Source organism: Nuphar pumila, chromosome 13 (genome assembly GCF_984573655.1).
Source record: "Nuphar pumila chromosome 13, dmNupPumi1.hap1.1, whole genome shotgun sequence".
NCBI classification, from domain to species: domain Eukaryota; kingdom Viridiplantae; phylum Streptophyta; class Magnoliopsida; order Nymphaeales; family Nymphaeaceae; genus Nuphar; species Nuphar pumila.
The window spans coordinates 70,780,372-70,797,707 of NC_143261.1; the positions used below are offsets into that span (position 1 = coordinate 70,780,372).

Genomic DNA, 17,336 nt, shown 5'->3' on the forward strand with positions numbered 1-17,336 from the left:
AGTTATAACACATCCACGACCACAAAAGATCTTATACTACCATCACCCAAACCAAACCAACTTTATTAATTGTCACGTTGTCACAAGAAAAAATCGTCACGTAGTCGTCCAACTCTCGTAACTCTTCGCAATAGTATTTTTCCTCACTGAGCCTCAGAAACTATAAAAATACAAAAGTAAGAATGTAAAAATCAAAGTTCTTGCATAAAAGCCTCTCTAATGAATCAAATAAGTAAAAAGAATATAAATAAAAATCATGCAACATTTTAGAGAGATGCAATTATGACAAATTCGCAATCCAAATAATCATTCAAATAATAGAAAACAATTACTAAGCAAGAGAAAAATAATTATTATCAATAAAGAACATCAATTAAGCAAAAAAGAACATTTATCATGCAGTAAGAAACAAATATCATGCAATCATTGATTTAGAAGAAGTAATAGAACAAATAAATATGCATGATCTAACGCATAACAAGAATATAGATGATTTCAATGCACATGCATGAATAAATTATTATCTTTTATCAGAGTTTTCTTTTAAATTCATGTCTCTATTAAATGCATACAAACTTTAATTCATCTTTTTTATTACTGTTGCCTACATATACTCAAAACAGGTAAACAATTTTCGAAGTTAAATTAGGTTCTCAATTGTAGCTTAACACAACTTGTATTTTATTATCACCTTTAACCCTCGACCGATATCAAGAATCAACACCATCCATCGAAACATTAGAAATCAACGTCTAATGCCGAAATACTACGAAAATCAACAACCATAATGTCACTTTCTTAGTATACAAAAAAAAAAACAGTTGTATCTACACACCACCCTCAGGCAAAGTGACGAAATCTCCCTAAAACCGTGACCGAGAGATGAACCACCTAGTTGAGTTTAGGAGCACATCAGCGAACACAAAGTTTTAGTATCCCCACAGTCCCCCATAACCGCAAGTCCAAGATTCTTACACTAAAGAAAGACATTCAGAAAACGTGAATTGCATTGTTCTTTTCTTTTATCTTTTTATTATTTCAATCTCATTGTTTTACAAAACGCACGTTGGTTTTGCATGTTGATTTGCAAAATAATGAGATTAAAATAATAAAAAAATAAAAGAAGAGAACAATGTAATTCACGCTTCCTGGATGTTCTTTCTTTAATATAAGAATCTTAGACTTACGGTTTTGAGAGACCGTGGGAATACTAAAACTCCGTGTGCGTTGTGCCCCTGAACCTAACTAGGTGATTCACCTCCCGACCACAGTTTTAAGAAGATTCCGTCACTTTGCCTGTAGGTAATGTGTAGACCCAATTGTTGTTTTTTGTATACCAAAAAAATGGTAGTACGGTTGTTGATTTTAATAGTGTCTCGACATCATATATTGATTTCTAATGTTCTGATGGATAATGTTGATTCCTAATATCGGTCGAGAGCTAAGGATGAAACCCAATAATAAAATACAAGTTGTGTGTTAAGCTACAACTGAGAACCTAACTTGATTTCAAAAATTGTTTACTCATTTTGAGTATCCGCAAGCAACGGTAATAAAAAAAAAGAAATTAAAGTTTGTGTGTGTTTAATAGAAACATATATGTAAAAGAAAACTCTAATAAAAGATAATAACTTATTCATGTATGTGCATTGAAATCATGCATATTCCTATTATGCATTAGACCATGCATATTTAATTGTTCTATTTCTTTTGCTAAATCAATGGTTGCATGATATTTATTCTCTACTGCATGATAAATGTTCTTTTTTGTTTAATTGATGTTTTCTATTGATAATAATTATTTTCTCTTGCTTAACAATTATTTCATATTGCTTGAATGATTATTTGAATTGTGAATTTGTCATAATTGCATCCTTCTAAATTCTAACACTCCTACTTTTGTGTTTTTACAGTTTCTGAAGCCTAGTGAGAAAAACTGCTATTGCGAAAAACTACAAAGGTTGCACGACTACTTGACCGTTTCTTTTTAGGACAACGTGGCTACACATTTTACTTAATTTATATTCATTTGCTTATGTTTCCAGACTATATGAATTCAATTAATAAAGTTAGTTTGATGATAGTATAAGATCCCTTGGGGTTGTAGGTGTGTTATAACTGTAAAAGCCCGAGTCACTGAGAATGTCTCTGCAATTGTTTTAAAAAAAATAATAATTTGTCACTTTTTAACGGTACAAGTTGGGGACATTACATTGGAGACACCTGAGAACATGATAAGATTATTACAACAATTTGTATATGTTATAATACAAATATCTACAACATGACTGATCAAATCATATTACCAGTGGATGAACATCAGGTGAAATGCACACAACTCAAAAGACCTTTGTTGCATTCAAACCAACAACCCAATAATGATCCCCATCAGACTTCTTTTCTTTTGCAGCACCGAACTCATTTCAGCAATCAGTGATACTCAAAATTAATGTGAAGGTCAGAAAATTAAAAGCATACATGACAGTCCTATTAAATACCTAAAGAGTGGAATCCAACTATCGGCATACTGCTTTGTTAATACTCTCAGAATACCCTGTATATGATGCCAAGAGAGTCCAATGTAAATAGTGGAAGCATAATAGTTAATGCAAGAGACAGAAAATTTGCAACATATAGTTGATGCAAGAATGAGTCAGACTTAACAAACCTTGGAATCATATGAACTTAGCAAACCTTCTTCACTAAACCCAGGCCATGTAAGATATGAACCAGGAGTCAGTGGTATGCGACCTTTGGTGATTAGAGTTCTATCAGAAATGTGCAGCAATTTAAATTCTAACACCTGCAAACCATGATGAGACAGTCATTTTTAGTAGCCCAAAGGAAAACAATTTTCATCAAAAAGAGAAACCAACTAGTAGAACTTTTATGGAAATCTTACCCTCTTATTTCGTTTTTAACTTTAATATATCATGTTGTAATTTTCTGAATAATAAGTGCTAATAGCAGACCCTAAGATGTAATCTATCTTGTGCCAAATAATTAATCTGTGGTGTCCCCTCGGACACATGATCAGACGTCAGAAAATGGAAAGCAGAGGCCACATTTAAAATTTTTCAATGGACAAATGTTTCACAACTGAAAGATAAAATTTGTGCAAGTAGAACCTGTTCTCCAGTGGAAAGGCATTCAGAAGCATGTGTGACAACAACAAGCTCGTCCTTGTGGCCGGAAGTAGTCACCACTGGTACATCAACACAGAGCACATATTTCTGAAAAATGAAAAATAACATTCATGTCAATTCAGTTGATCTCAAAGCATGAAATTAACTACCCCAAAAGAAAATCTAGAATAGTTTTATTTTTTGGATAATCCAAGGGAAAACCCCATCACCAACTACACATTGGCTGGCCTCCAGTTGCTAAAACCCTAGAGGTCCCCTCTGCCCACCGGGGAGTACACCCAGCTTCGACCTTGAGGCAAGGAACACCACCTGTGGGTTTCAAACTCATGATATCCCGTCAACTTGGTGATGTTCACAAGTTGCCCCCACCAGACGAGCAGAGCCCTTGTGCGCAAAAATCCAGAATAATGATACTAAATCAAACAACAACTACGCCTTCATCCCAAAACAATTGAGGTCGGCGATATGAACCAACAAAGAAAATCATTCTGGGTCTTCCACATGAATCCTTTTCCTCCATTCATTTTTATCCAATGCCATGTCCTCGGTGAGGTTCAAAGCATTCATATCCTTTCCTATCACCTCCATCCATGTCTTCCTAGGCCTACTCCGACCTCTTTTAACTAATATATTTTCCCATTTCTCCATCCTTCTAACTGGAGCACCATTAGGCCTTCGTCGAATATGTCCAAACCACCGTAAACGATTCTATCCCATCTTATTTTCAATGGGTGCAACGCCTACCTTCTTACGTATCTCATCGTTCCGAATCTTAGCTTTTATTGTATTTTCACACATCCATCTCAGCATACGCATCTCAACTACACTCATTTTTTGAATATGATGTCTCTTGGCAGCCCAACATTCTGTACCATATAGTAAAGTGGGCCTAATAGTCGTCCTATAAAACTTTCCCTTCAACCGCAATGGCATTCTACGATCGCATAACACTCCAATTGCACTCTTCCATTTCATCCACCCAACCTTTATCCTATGATTTACATCTCCATCAATTTCTCCATACTTTTGAATGATAGAACCCAAATATTTGAAAGAATCATCCACCGGTATTTCTTGCTCGCCAAGCTTCACTACACTCCCATCACTACTTCGTTGCTTACTAAATCGACATTCCATGTATTTTGTCTTACTCTTACTCAACTTAAAACCTCTTGCTTCCAATGTCTGTCTCCATAATTCTAACTTAGCATTAACCCCAGCTCTAGACTCATCAATCAAAACAATATCATCAGCAAACAACATACACCACGGCACATTTTCTTGAATTGATCTCGTAAGCTCATCCATCACTATAGCAAATAGGAAAGGGCTTAAAGCAGATCCTTGATGTAACCCAACCGTTATAGGAAAATTGGTTGTCACCCCTCCACAAGTGCGGACATTGGTTACTACTCCTTCATACATATCTTTAATTATACTAATGTACTTGAGAGAAACACCTTTCTTCATCATTGTCCACCAGAGAACATCCCTAGGTACTCTATCGTAAGACTTCTCCAAATCAATAAAAAACCATATGCAAATCTTTGTTCCTCTCTCTATTTCTCTCAATAATTGTCTAAAAAGATGTATAGCTTCCATAGTTGATCTTCAAGGCATAAAACCAAATTGATTCTCCAATATCATGACAACCTTCCTCAACCTAGACTCAATCACCATCTCCCAAAGTTTCATAGTATGACTCATGAGTTTTATACCACGATAGTTTGTGCAATCTTGTATATCACCCTTATTCTTATATAGAGGCACCAAAGTACTCTTCCTCCACTCATTAGGCATCTTATTTGTTCGCCAAATCTTATTAAAAAGATTTGTCAACCATTCTAAACCTTTCTCTCCCAAGCATTTCCAAGCCTCGATAGGTATACCATCTGGGCCAACTGCCCTTCTTGATTTCATTTTCTTCAAAGCCTCTGCAATTTCTTTCTTTTGAATCTTGCGCATGAAGTCACGATTCATCTCATGAAAAGGAATGAAAAAGTCTCCAAGATCCTGAGCATAACTTTCATTAAATAGCTTATCAAAATAATCTTTTCATCTCTCCCTAATCTCCTCATCTTTGACTAAAACCCTTTGTGTTACATCTTTGATACATCTAACCATACCCAGATCCCTCGATTTCGTATCTCTCATCTTTGCAAGCCTATAAATATCCTTCTCGCCCTCTTTGGTATCCAACTTGTCATAAACCTCCTTATATACCTTATCCCTCGCGTTCCGAACTACTTTTTTAACTTCCTTCTTTGCTATTATATACTTCTCCAAATTCTCTTTATCACAACTTTTACTTAGATTTCTATAACACTCTCTTTTAACCTTAATAGCTAATTTGATATCCTCGTTCCACCACGATGTATCCTCACCTAGCGGTGCACCGCCTTTAGACTCACCCAATACCTCCTTAACCACCTTTCTCATGCCACCCGCTATCTTATTCCACATAGATTTTGAATCCTCCTCGAGACACCAATCAACTTTCTTAACTACCCGCTCTACAAACATTCCTTGTTTAGCTCCTTTCAGCGCCCACCACTTAATTCTAGGATCTATCCTATGTCTATCCCTTTTGCAGCATTGTCTAATTCTAAGATCTAAAATTAAAACTCTATGTTGTGTAGCTACACTTTCTCCCGGTATAACCTTACAATCGATGCAACAACCCCTATCTCTCTTTCTAAGTAGGAAAAAATCTATCTGACTCGTATAATAATGATACTAAATAAAAACAGAATATTTATCATAAATAGAAAGACAGTTGGGAAGAGGCAAAACATATCAGCCTCTCAAACAGGTTATATGTTAGTAGAGTCCAAGTGCATCTATTCCAGAGTCCAAATAGATTGGCCTGATACGATGGTTGCATGTTTTCCAAAATCATCTCATTCCATATCTTTGGGCACCCAAAGTTGACAAATCAAGAAATTTCTAGTACAAAAATTCTAAAATGAAAGTGGCTAGCTATGTCACAGGCAGATACAAGTAAAGGAGGGTTGTCGTCCCAGCATGAGATATATATGCTAAGTGTCCATGCGACATAGGATTGTGGTTATCAAGTCATTGTAAAATCAAGGGAGATTATTCTAGACTTTTCTTCTAATATCTAGTTGCACTTGCATGCTCAAATAATCTTCCCAGTAAGAGACTGACCAAATACTTGCCAACTTATCATGACATGTTTGTCATGTGACACTTTATGGTAGTTTTATGAAATAGAGAAGACAGCTCGTGTAGTGACATTAGTAGAAAAAGGAAAGGCCCAAAGGATGGTGGTCCTTAGAGCATGCCTCATGTTGAGTAAGTCGATATTTTGGAACATTTGGCATTTTTCTATTTTATTGAACAGAAAAGCTAGCTGTAGATAGAACTATGGAAGCACAAGTCAAGATCTGGCTGTAGTATTTCCCTATTGCATTATTTTGCAATATCCACTTTGATTAGAATCTGATATTGCTTGTTGTTTTGAGTTTATGATGAGTTATGTCATCTCGTTTAGCTTCAAATACAGTGCAAAGAAGTCAATCCAAAATTCTCAACAATGGGTACTGGAGTAGTGCCTCCTATTTGAAATTTTAACATATCAGAAGGTATTAGTGTTTCGATTTTTCAAAAACATAGAACGGCCTGTTTGTCCCTTTTACATGGGATAACACTCCTATAAAATTTCTCTAGATATTATGAGTGATTATCATGTTTCTCAGTTGCTAACCATGATGACATAATCAGCACTAGCAATTTTTTACATAGAACAGAAAGTTGATGAGGTAATGGCTTTACATGATATTTTCAGTATCAATTGTCAACTTATTTTTAATTTCAAAAGGCAATCTTTAATATTGAAACAGGTGCCACTTCAACTATAAAGATTTGCCTCACTGCCAGCAAGGTTATATCTGCCGCAACTCTAACAAAGATTTCTCCCAACATCATATTCATCCAATGGGCTTCATTAGTTTAACCTATCATGTCTACACTGACCATAATTAAGAAGCTCCTTTTAACTGGAATCCTTAGGAAGAACCGACAATAACAATGGCACATTTCAGAATATGCATGCAAATGAGATCTTGATTTTCATGGTTCAGAAGCTCTTAATGTGGATGCCTTCACACTTCAGTTCATGAGCTAATAATCAGAAGAATGAATAATTATTAGTAAACAACAATTAAGAAGGCTATGTACTCCGCAATAAAGATGGCATGCATCAACATTTATTTGTTGACATTATTAAATAGTATGAGATTTTCTTTAGAATTTGACTCTCCTCTTTGGAATTCATCATTCATTTTATACAATTGCAAAAAATATAAATGAAACTGCCATAATCTGTGAAATAGGTATGGGTGCAGGTGCAGCAGGGTACAGAGATTGTGACAAATTTCTAAAAGGATTTGTATAGGGATACAGCTATATATATATATATATATATATATATATATATATATATATAGAGAGAGAGAGAGAGAGAGTAGAGTAGAGTAGAGTAGAGTAGAATAGAGCGTAGGAGCTTGAACATTAGGTGCTTGTGATACGTGCCGGATGGATTTTTTTGTTCTGGTATTTTTTTTGCAGTTCCAACCTCATAATTGTGTTGGGCATGGTAGATTTACGAGGAATCCACACCTGGATCATGTGTTTTAGATGAAAAAAATGATATTTAGAGCCTCAAAAATTTACAAAGATTTTGGACCGTTGATTTTTCAAACCTTATAAATACCCACCCATGTATCGGAATCGAACACTTCAAGAGCTGATCCCTATAAAATCAAGTACATAGATCACATCTGTATGGTCAGAATTTAAAAATAAAACAAAAAAAACTTAAAAACCCATCAAGCATGTATCGCAAGCAGCTACCCTCTACTAATATATATATATATATATATATATATATATATATATATATATATATTATGAACTGTCACTCATGAACCAAGCCCAAACGATGTCCAAGACATATAGTCAACTAACAATTAATAATCAACAAAAATATTCTTCATTAGATACCAAGCCATAAGAGTAAATGTGTCAGGTCAAGTCTGTAGTCCATTTAACTCGTACCTAAGAGTACCAATAACAATATCAGTGTCATACCATGTCAACAGACTCAACACCGGAATAAGAGCTGGTAGAAACAATGTTGTACATATCGTATTGTACAATACGTATCATTACTATGGGGTATTCTGATACAATACACCTCCATATCTCGATAGAGGTGTGTATCATATGATACACCCTCGTATCCTACGATACACTACAATACAGGGTGTATCTTAAGATATGATATAAATGCAGTTTAAATACACTTATTTAAAAAAAAAATAGAAAACATATAAGGCCCCTTGGGGCTAGTTCATAAAGAGCTTAAGAGTGATAAACACTTTTTTTGTTTATGTAAACACACATTATTATGAATCTTGTAACTTATTAGCTTAGATTCGTTATTTAATATACATATTATCATTTATAGCATATTATCTTGATTATTAAATGTTTGATGTCTTATGCATGTCATTCATAGCATATTATTGTTTTGATAAGTAATATTATAGTTTTATCTTATGCAATTCATCATTGTTTGATGATGTCTTATGCAGCTCATAGAGATACAAATGCTTCACATGTGATTTTGTGAAGTTCATCATTGTTTTTTTCAAGTTTTTTTCTGATTTTTCTTGATTTTTTTGAAAGTTTTGAAAATTATTCATTAAAACTTTACGATTTTTACGATATGATATGTATCTAACTTTCGGCCCGACCGATACGGGTTATGATACAATACTTACAACCTTGGGTAGAAGTACCATGTACAGAGAACATAATGAACTGAATAATGGAACCTAGGAGAAAAAGCAAAACATGGCAACCATAAAGAATCTAATATTTCTTCAATAATGATGTTCATATATTTAAATCAGCACTCTGTAAAAAGTAATAGGCGTGTTCTCTAGAAATTAGCAAGCTTGTGCTGCGTGCATATGCCCTTTGTGGTTAATTGAAATCAAAAAATTGTAGCCTTCCTTGAGAAGTGTTCTACACTGAGAAACCCTGAAAAAATATAAAAGAATGCAAGCAGTAACAATATGAAAAGCACTTTAGCTGCTGTAGAGAAATAGAATAAGCAAAGCAATCAGAGAACTTTGAAGGCCAAAATGTGATTTCCACACTGAATTCAGAAATTAACTCATCATCTTGCTTCACTTATGAGGGTCATTAAATATTTCCTAAAAAAAAGTGATTGCATAAAAGCAGTAAAAATAAAGTGAAAAAATAAAAGATAAAGGGAAGTGTGACACAAGATTTAAAATTTAAAACTAGATCCTAGTTATTAGAAAGACTAGGAATGACCAAAAAAGTGCATCTGAAATGAAAGAAACTTCAATCTGACATTCTTGGAAAGTATAAAACAGAAAGACAAATCAGATGAGCAGAAGCTTGACAGCTTGAAATTTCATAGTGAGATTTTAGTTACTGGGGATATGAACACAATCGCACTCTACGCAAATCAAGAGATCAAGGAATTATTTATCTGTATTTATCTGCCATATGAAGCATCATGCAAAAAAATGCAAGCTTTTAAAATATTTTTAGGAAGAGAAATTTTAAAAATATTATACACCATCCATGTGGGGAAAGAAAGAAAACTAGCACAATTCAGGTTTATGTTCCTTAGTTGTTACTTGTTAGCAGTTGAAATTTCATCTTTATTACCACATATTTGTAGGTCAATATCGGTAACATAGGAAGCATGCTCTTTAATGACACACCAGTCCACCAATTTTTCATATTCCAGTGGGAGTCTCTGATCTAATAATGCCACTTGGCTGCATCAGTTGACATATTTACGTTACAAAGAATTTATTTGATCTGACAACAATTTCTCTGGAGAAACTATTAACTTCACAATTTTTTTCTAAGATATTTAGTCAAAAAAAAAATGTATACAAAGCTTTCATATAGGAAATAACTTTATGAATCAATGACAGTGAAAATTCAAATGCCAAAAACATAATGAAAGGCATACGTCAAAAAGCTGGAGAAATTCTTCATAATTTCTGGATCTCAGAAAACCTTAATAGAAATGATGTTTTATGTTGAATTCTTTTACAGATATTCAAGATGATTGGTATCCATAGTTGATGGTTAGCAACATTTAGAGCTATATAAATGCATTATTGTCAACATCCAAATTAATAGGAACATTAAATCTTATCCGCAAACATCATATCTAACATTGTTCACAGTCCCTCACAAACTCTTATTCCATGGGTTTTTCTTCCCCCAATTCGAACATTCCATCACAATATGAAACACGATACATAGAAATCGACATATCTTCTTACCCCCAACCTATGTCATAAATGACACCCAGAATTTTGGCCTAGGAACATCCCAAGAGAAAATACCTAGCAAAAATCAGAGTAAACAGAAAAACAATTGTGAAACCACGTAGGACTGTCGATATGCCAAGATTAATTTGATGTGTGTACCATGTTTGCTTCTGATCTAGCAAACACTTTGAAAATATCATAGCTGGATGCTATCATTTGGAAATTGGAATATATTGGAGAAAATATAATAGCATTTTCCAAATGTAATGACATTAGTGGAAAATCACCTGAAAAAAATTTAAAAGCCTGAGAAAGAAGAGGCACTGTATTGTAGCCAAACAAAAAGGGTTGTGCCTTTGGAAAAACGATAAAAAGTTTAACCAAAAAAGATTATAAATTCCTAGAATCGAAGTAGCCAGAAGGAACTTAAAATTTTGTAAGCAAAGCAATCAGAGAACTTTGAAGACCTATTGCAAGTTCCGCATTGGATTCAGAATATCTTTCCATCATCTTGCCTTGCAAACAAATATCATGAAATATCTCCAGACACAACTTGAACAAAATAAATTGCACAAAAGGCGAAGTGAAGAAATTAAATTATTAAAAATTAAAATAAACTGAAACGGTCACCAAAGAACTAGAACACATTATCAATTAAATACCACAGATTATATGGCTCTGATAAACAAGAATCATAAGAAATAGGCACCGTAAAAACATATGAAGTGTGAGGGTTTAAGCTACAGAACGCAAGACTATTGTATTTGCATATCACAGTTACAATTATCCTCAAACAAATGAGCCTAATTTACTGGACCAACCAACCACATGTCTTCAATAAAGTCAACATATAGAAGCATACTTTACAGTAACTTGATTTCAAAATAGATCTGGAGAAAAAAGATAGACTACGTGATGAGTTAGCATTACTAGCAAAAGCTCTAAGATAATCACCCATCTTAGGCAATGTCAAGTTTCAACACAGCCAAAGAAAACTGCAGTAAAATGCAATGACAAGAGTCACAAGATCAACGTGTCGTAACAAAAGGATTGATAAAAAAGAAAGGAAAAAGTAAAAATTTTATACCATATTCAGAAGGGCATTACATAGAAAACAAATGCTAATCTAACAGCTAAAAAATTATGAAACCAGGAAATCTTTTAAGGATGGGGAGGCTTTTTTATCCTCATTAAAGGCTCAAAGTAATTGTTTATCATCAGCATAACTTACTGCTACAAATTGATTAGGATAAAAGCTACCAATAACTTTATAGACCAAAACAAAGAAATCACCGAGCTTCAATGTCATTCAAGTGGTTAATGATGAGGGCAAAAAAATCACAAATAGGACAAGATACATGTGCTGGCTTTGCAATTTTTTTTCATAGTAGCGACACCTGTTCGACAATGTTTTGTAAGAGCAGAAACTTTTCTCAGTTTTTATTGTCTGGGTTTCTTTTCCATTTTACTATGTTGTGGAATGTCAAAGGGTGATAGACTTCCCACTTGTGGGAGAGAGAATGCAAGTTTTTGAAATAAATTTTACTGGACTGCGGAAGAATACAAGACAGCATATAAAAATAAAAATAAGATAAAGAGAAAAAATAAAGATCCCAACACTAAAAAATGGCAAAAGGCAGAATACAAAAGCAATGTTGACAAAATAGACAAGTGGATGGGAAAGCTTACCAATCCAAAAGGTCTACTTAATGTTGTCAATAATTAATATAGCACCCAAATACCAATTTCTCAGTTTTTCCTTGCATTCAAGCTTGTGAGTGCAAGGGGCTTGCTGGTGCAATAACTACATAGACTTTATTCAAAAACAGGTGCAAATGCATTTGAGTACACTAATGATATGAATGGTTCCAAAGCATGTAGCACCCAGACTCTATAGCCCTTGCATAATTGAGCAGGAGGATCAATCCTTCTGCAAAGGAGAAGGAAACAAGAACCATGGATGATTCACTTTTTTTGGGCAGATTATCTTGGGTGGTTCTTAAAAACATTTGATCACAGAAATATAAGATCACTTCATGCACAGAGCATACTACATTTAGCCTGTTAAGGTAAACATCTCCGGTGATAGTTTAAACATTTTAACCTAATCAATACATACACTCACATGGATTAAATACAGTATGGGGTACAAAACAGGTTTTAAAAAGGATGGTGCAGAGCGCGCACACACACACACACACACACAGCGAAAGAAAAAAGATTAATAGATGTCATTTCAAAAAATTTATCTATCTGAAAATCAAAATCTTGTATACAATGCTTTCCCAAAATAAAGATGAAAGACAGATAGGAAGGATACAATTTTAATTTACACCACAGATCCTTCCATGATCTTTTTCTATTCATCAGAGGATAGTTCAGCAATTAATTTGTGACCAAAAAACAACATATTAGATTTATCTTAAAATATTAAATAATTTAATAGGCTTTGAAGATTGAACTTATCATGAATACTATTAAACAGACCAGAATGCCACCTTCAGTAAAAATGCGAAGAAAATTGAGGCTAGTTATTGCTGCTACCCAGCCAACACCAAGTGCTACATTCTTCACTTCTTCTGCATCAAACCGCATGGACCACTAAACACGGAGGGGAAAAAAAGTCACTGATAGCTACCATATTTTTTACTAGTGCAAGATATGATGTAACTAAATGAGCAAAAACTACCAACCTCACTGTTGTTAGCCCAGCTACTGAAAGGGCGATACATGAGAGTGCTAGTGTTCTTCTCACCCCTATGTGGATTTGCGAATAGGCATCCACTATCATTGAGAGCAGCCATCTTAACTCCAAAGTAATCAGTCATTGAAGGAACTCTAAAACCCCGACCAGTATCATGGAAATCAACCTGCAGACAAAATCTGAGATTCTAAATGGCTAAAACTAGAGTATGATTAATGCAATTTAGAGTTTAATTGAACTCATAATCAGAACAAGTTTGTCAAGTAATCAACATAAGAAAAATAAAAACGATTCAATGCATAGCTAATGATGCTAGAAGTATATGGAAAATCAATGAAACAGAAGGAAAATAGACCACTCAGTTCCATTCCTACAAATGTCAAGATGTACGCAGGGGCAAAGAAATGCCCCAACTACCTCAACATGAGAAGATTCTCCACTTTTGAAAGAGGTTATACTTCCAATCATGTTGTAGCAAAGAAAATGACGTTTTCCATCCGGAATTGGCGTGGAACCTGGTTGAAAAGCATCCTGCATAGCCATTTTCGACATTTCTGATCTTCTAATGCTGTCAAGTTCCTTGTTAAAATGTAAACTGTATATATATATATATATATATATATATATATATATATATATTATTTAATATTATTATATTTTCTTTTATTATTTTCTTTTTCTATTTTTCATTATTTTCTTTTTTAGCATCTAGTTTAATAGAAACTAGATATTTGATCCAGTCAAGTTCCTGTTGGAACTTGACTGTGCAAATAGCTGTTGGACTGTAGTCCAACAGCTATAATAAATGCTGTTGGACTATAGTCCAACAGCTATAATAATAAATGCTGTTGGACTGTAGTCCAACAGCTATATTAAGAGACGTTGGAATCCAACGTCTCTTTTGGAGAGCTCAAAATGAGCTCTCCTCTCTCCCACTTTTTTGTATATATAGGGGTGAACCCCTTCAATGTATATTACCATGCTTCTTAAGCATTTTGTTCATGAATAAAGTATTATTTATTTTTCAAGTGTTCTTCCTTTTATACCCTTTCAAGGGTCATGCTTGTAGTGTCTCCAATAGACACTTGTTTGTGAGTTATTTGTGCATTTGTTGAAGACCACCATTTCATTACATGGTATCAGAGCTACGAAATCCTTAGATCTTGAAGTGCTTCCGCCTCGATTTCCGTGGCACATTTACAAAAGGTGTTTCATCACCTTGTTCTTGGCTCAAGAAGATTTATCTGAAGAAAGGCGAACTTGTGCTACAAAAAATTTTGGTTTTGTATCCTCTCTTATTCCTTTGTCTACTCTTTTTCTTTTCTTTTTATTTTTCTCTCTCTCTCCTATTTATTCCTCTCTTACCCTTGTAAAAGATGGATGACAATGATAAGATCACCATCATTCCTATGAAGCTAAATGATACTAACTATGTAATGTGGGCTTCGATTATGAAGCACCACATTTGGGGAAAAGGTTTATGGGGTATAGTGGATGGTTCCGATTTGGAACCTAAACTATCTCTTACCAAGAAAGAGGGTGATAAAGAGGTTCCTCTAACGGAAGAAGAGAAGAGTAAGGCATTAGCCACTTATGAAAAGAAACGGAAAGAATGGAGGATAGGGCATGCAAAATTTATGTCATGGCTCATCAATAGCATAGACATTAAAAAATGCCCTAGTCTAGCTAAGTTTGAGCATGTCGATAAGGCTTGAGAATACCTCAAAAACATGTATTCCCTTAAAGATATTGCACATGTATGCAATTTACAAGATAAAGTTCGGACAATGACTCAAAAAGATAAAACTATTCGAGAATATTATAATGAGTTGTCCGAACTTTGGGAAGAGTTGGCGTTTCTTGAGCCCAAATGGCATTGTGCCGAAGACATCGAGCTTCGCCAAAAGCAACTCGATATGGAACATTTCTATCAATTTGTGAATGGTCTAAGGCCGGAGTTTGAATCCACCAAATCGGCCCTTTTACATCGTGGAAAAATTCCTTCTATTGTTGATACTATAGAAGAGCTCACTATGGAGGAAAATAGACTTAGAAAAAATACTCCAAAAGTTGATAATGACTCTGTTTTAGCTGTATCTAGACCGGGAAATCATACTCGTACTTACAAGCCGCCTCATTTTGGAAGGCAAAATGGCGACTTTGATAAAAGAAAAGTTATTTGTCATCATTGTCATGAACCGGGGCACTATAGGCCTCAATGTCCAAAGTTAAAAAGAAGAGAAGAAAAAAGAGTTGCATCTGTTGAATCTGAGTCAAAAGATCAAGATGCACCTGTGTCTATGGCTCAACTGATGGAAATCCTTCAACCTCTTCTCAAAGGGGTATCCTCCTCAACCGAAGCCTCAACTGGAGCGGCAGTTGCATCTTTCTCCGGTCCAGGTAACTTTCCTTGGCTTTTAGATTCTGGTGTTTTTTTTCATATGACCCCAAATGTTAATAGTCTATCCGAATGTCTTAAAAATAACTCAAGTGTGTCAAAGGTTTTTACAGCCGATGGCACATCTCTCGAAGTAAAAGGAATAGGATGTTTTGAAAATCTTCAAAAATCCAAAAGATTTTTTATCCCAGAAGTTAGATATATCCCTAAACTTAATTTGAATCTCTTATCTGTCTCGCAAATATCTGATTATGGATGTAATATCTCTTTCTCTTCTCATGGTTGTTGGGTACAGGATCGCCAGTCAGGGAAGCTGATTGGGGAAGGCCATAGAGAAGGAGGACTTTATTACATGGACTTTTTGGAATTACCCAAGAATGCATTTTGTTATAATATTCAGAAATTAGAATTAGATTTATGGCACAAAAGGCTTGGCCATCCTCATATGTCTAAAATTCAATATTTTCCAAGTTTGGAAAAATTTTGTAATTCTGAAAATTTTTCTTGTAAAGACTGCATTCTTGGCAAAATGAAAAGGTTACCATTTCTTAGTAGAACTTTTGTTTCCTCACGGCCACTTGAGTTAATACATTCGGATGTTTGGGGCCCCGCACTAGTTATTTCCAAAGGTGGTTATACATACTATGTCATTTTTGTTGATGACTTTTCTAGACATACTTGGATTTATTTTCTTAAACATAAATCTGATGTCTTTGCTAACTTCCAAATATTTCATAAAATGGTTAAAAATAAGTTTCAAAATGATATTTCTGTTTTTCGCACTGATTCAGGGGGAGAATTTATGTCCAACGAATTCAAAGACTATCTCAATTTACATGGTATTACACATCAAAGATCATGTCCACACACTCCACAACAGAATGGCCTAGCCGAACGCAAACATCGGCACATTATGGAAACTACTAGGACATTGTTAATTGCAAATCAAGTTCCAAAAAGTTTTTGGGCTGAAGCGGTCCTAACTGCCACCTACCTCATTAATAGGATGTCATCTTTCTCATTAAAAATACAACTCCAATAGAAAAGCTTGTTAATTTAACTCCAGATTATTCTAGATTAAGAGTCTTTGGATGCAAATGTTTTGTTTTCACCAACAGAAATGACAAACTCTCTCCTCGTGCAATCCCATGTGCCTTTTTAGGATATGCTGATAATCAAAAAGGCTACAGGTGTTTCGATTTTCAAAATGACAAATTATATGTGTCAAGAAATGTATCTTTTTTGGAAAAAGAAAGCTTCTTTGAATTTGAAAAATCCAAGAATGTCACTGAATACTCGTTTTTAATTGATCCAACTTCAAAATCCAATGAATGTGATGTTGGATGTGACCTTGACAATGATCAAAGTCCTATTGTTATTGAAAATGATGATAATGAAGAGCAAATCCATAGGGATGTTAGTCTACAATATTCAAGACGTAGAGAGCAAAATCTTCCATGTGCATTACAAAAATACTCTGAAGTCTCACCGAGAAGAACGTCTAGAATCTCTAAACCTCCAGAAAAATTTGTGTCTTATGAATCTTTTTCACCCACGTATAGGGCCGCCATTACATTAATACAATCAAATGTTGAACCATCATCCTATTCTCAAGCAAAAAATCATATAGAATGGATAGAAGCCATGAAAATAGAATTGGATGCACTAGAAAAGGCCAATACTTGGACGATACAAGATATTCCTCCGGGTAAGAAACCTATAGGTTGTAGGTGGGT

General features: G+C 34.5%; 1 protein-coding gene and 2 non-coding genes across 3 annotated transcripts; all 3 read right to left on the bottom strand.

Annotated features, from left to right (window-relative positions):
- Positions 1 to 31: 31 nt before the first annotated feature.
- Positions 32 to 13,775, bottom strand: LOC149818649 (protein ENHANCER OF LHP1 1-like). Its single transcript, XM_089986267.1, has 5 exons — positions 13,620 to 13,775; positions 13,192 to 13,368; positions 3,129 to 3,233; positions 2,669 to 2,803; positions 32 to 160 (listed from the first exon to the last, which is right to left on the bottom strand). Exons 1-5 carry the CDS (start codon positions 13,752 to 13,754, stop codon positions 32 to 34), a joined length of 681 nt encoding a protein of 226 aa, XP_089842393.1. The 5' UTR covers positions 13,755 to 13,775.
- Positions 9,293 to 9,364, bottom strand: LOC149818650 (small nucleolar RNA R160). Its single transcript, XR_016427493.1, has one exon. It is a non-coding gene; the product is annotated as a small nucleolar RNA R160 (small nucleolar RNA).
- Positions 10,943 to 11,014, bottom strand: LOC149818651 (small nucleolar RNA R160). The gene has a single exon (XR_016427494.1). It is a non-coding gene; the product is annotated as a small nucleolar RNA R160 (small nucleolar RNA).
- Positions 13,776 to 17,336: the final 3,561 nt, after the last annotated feature.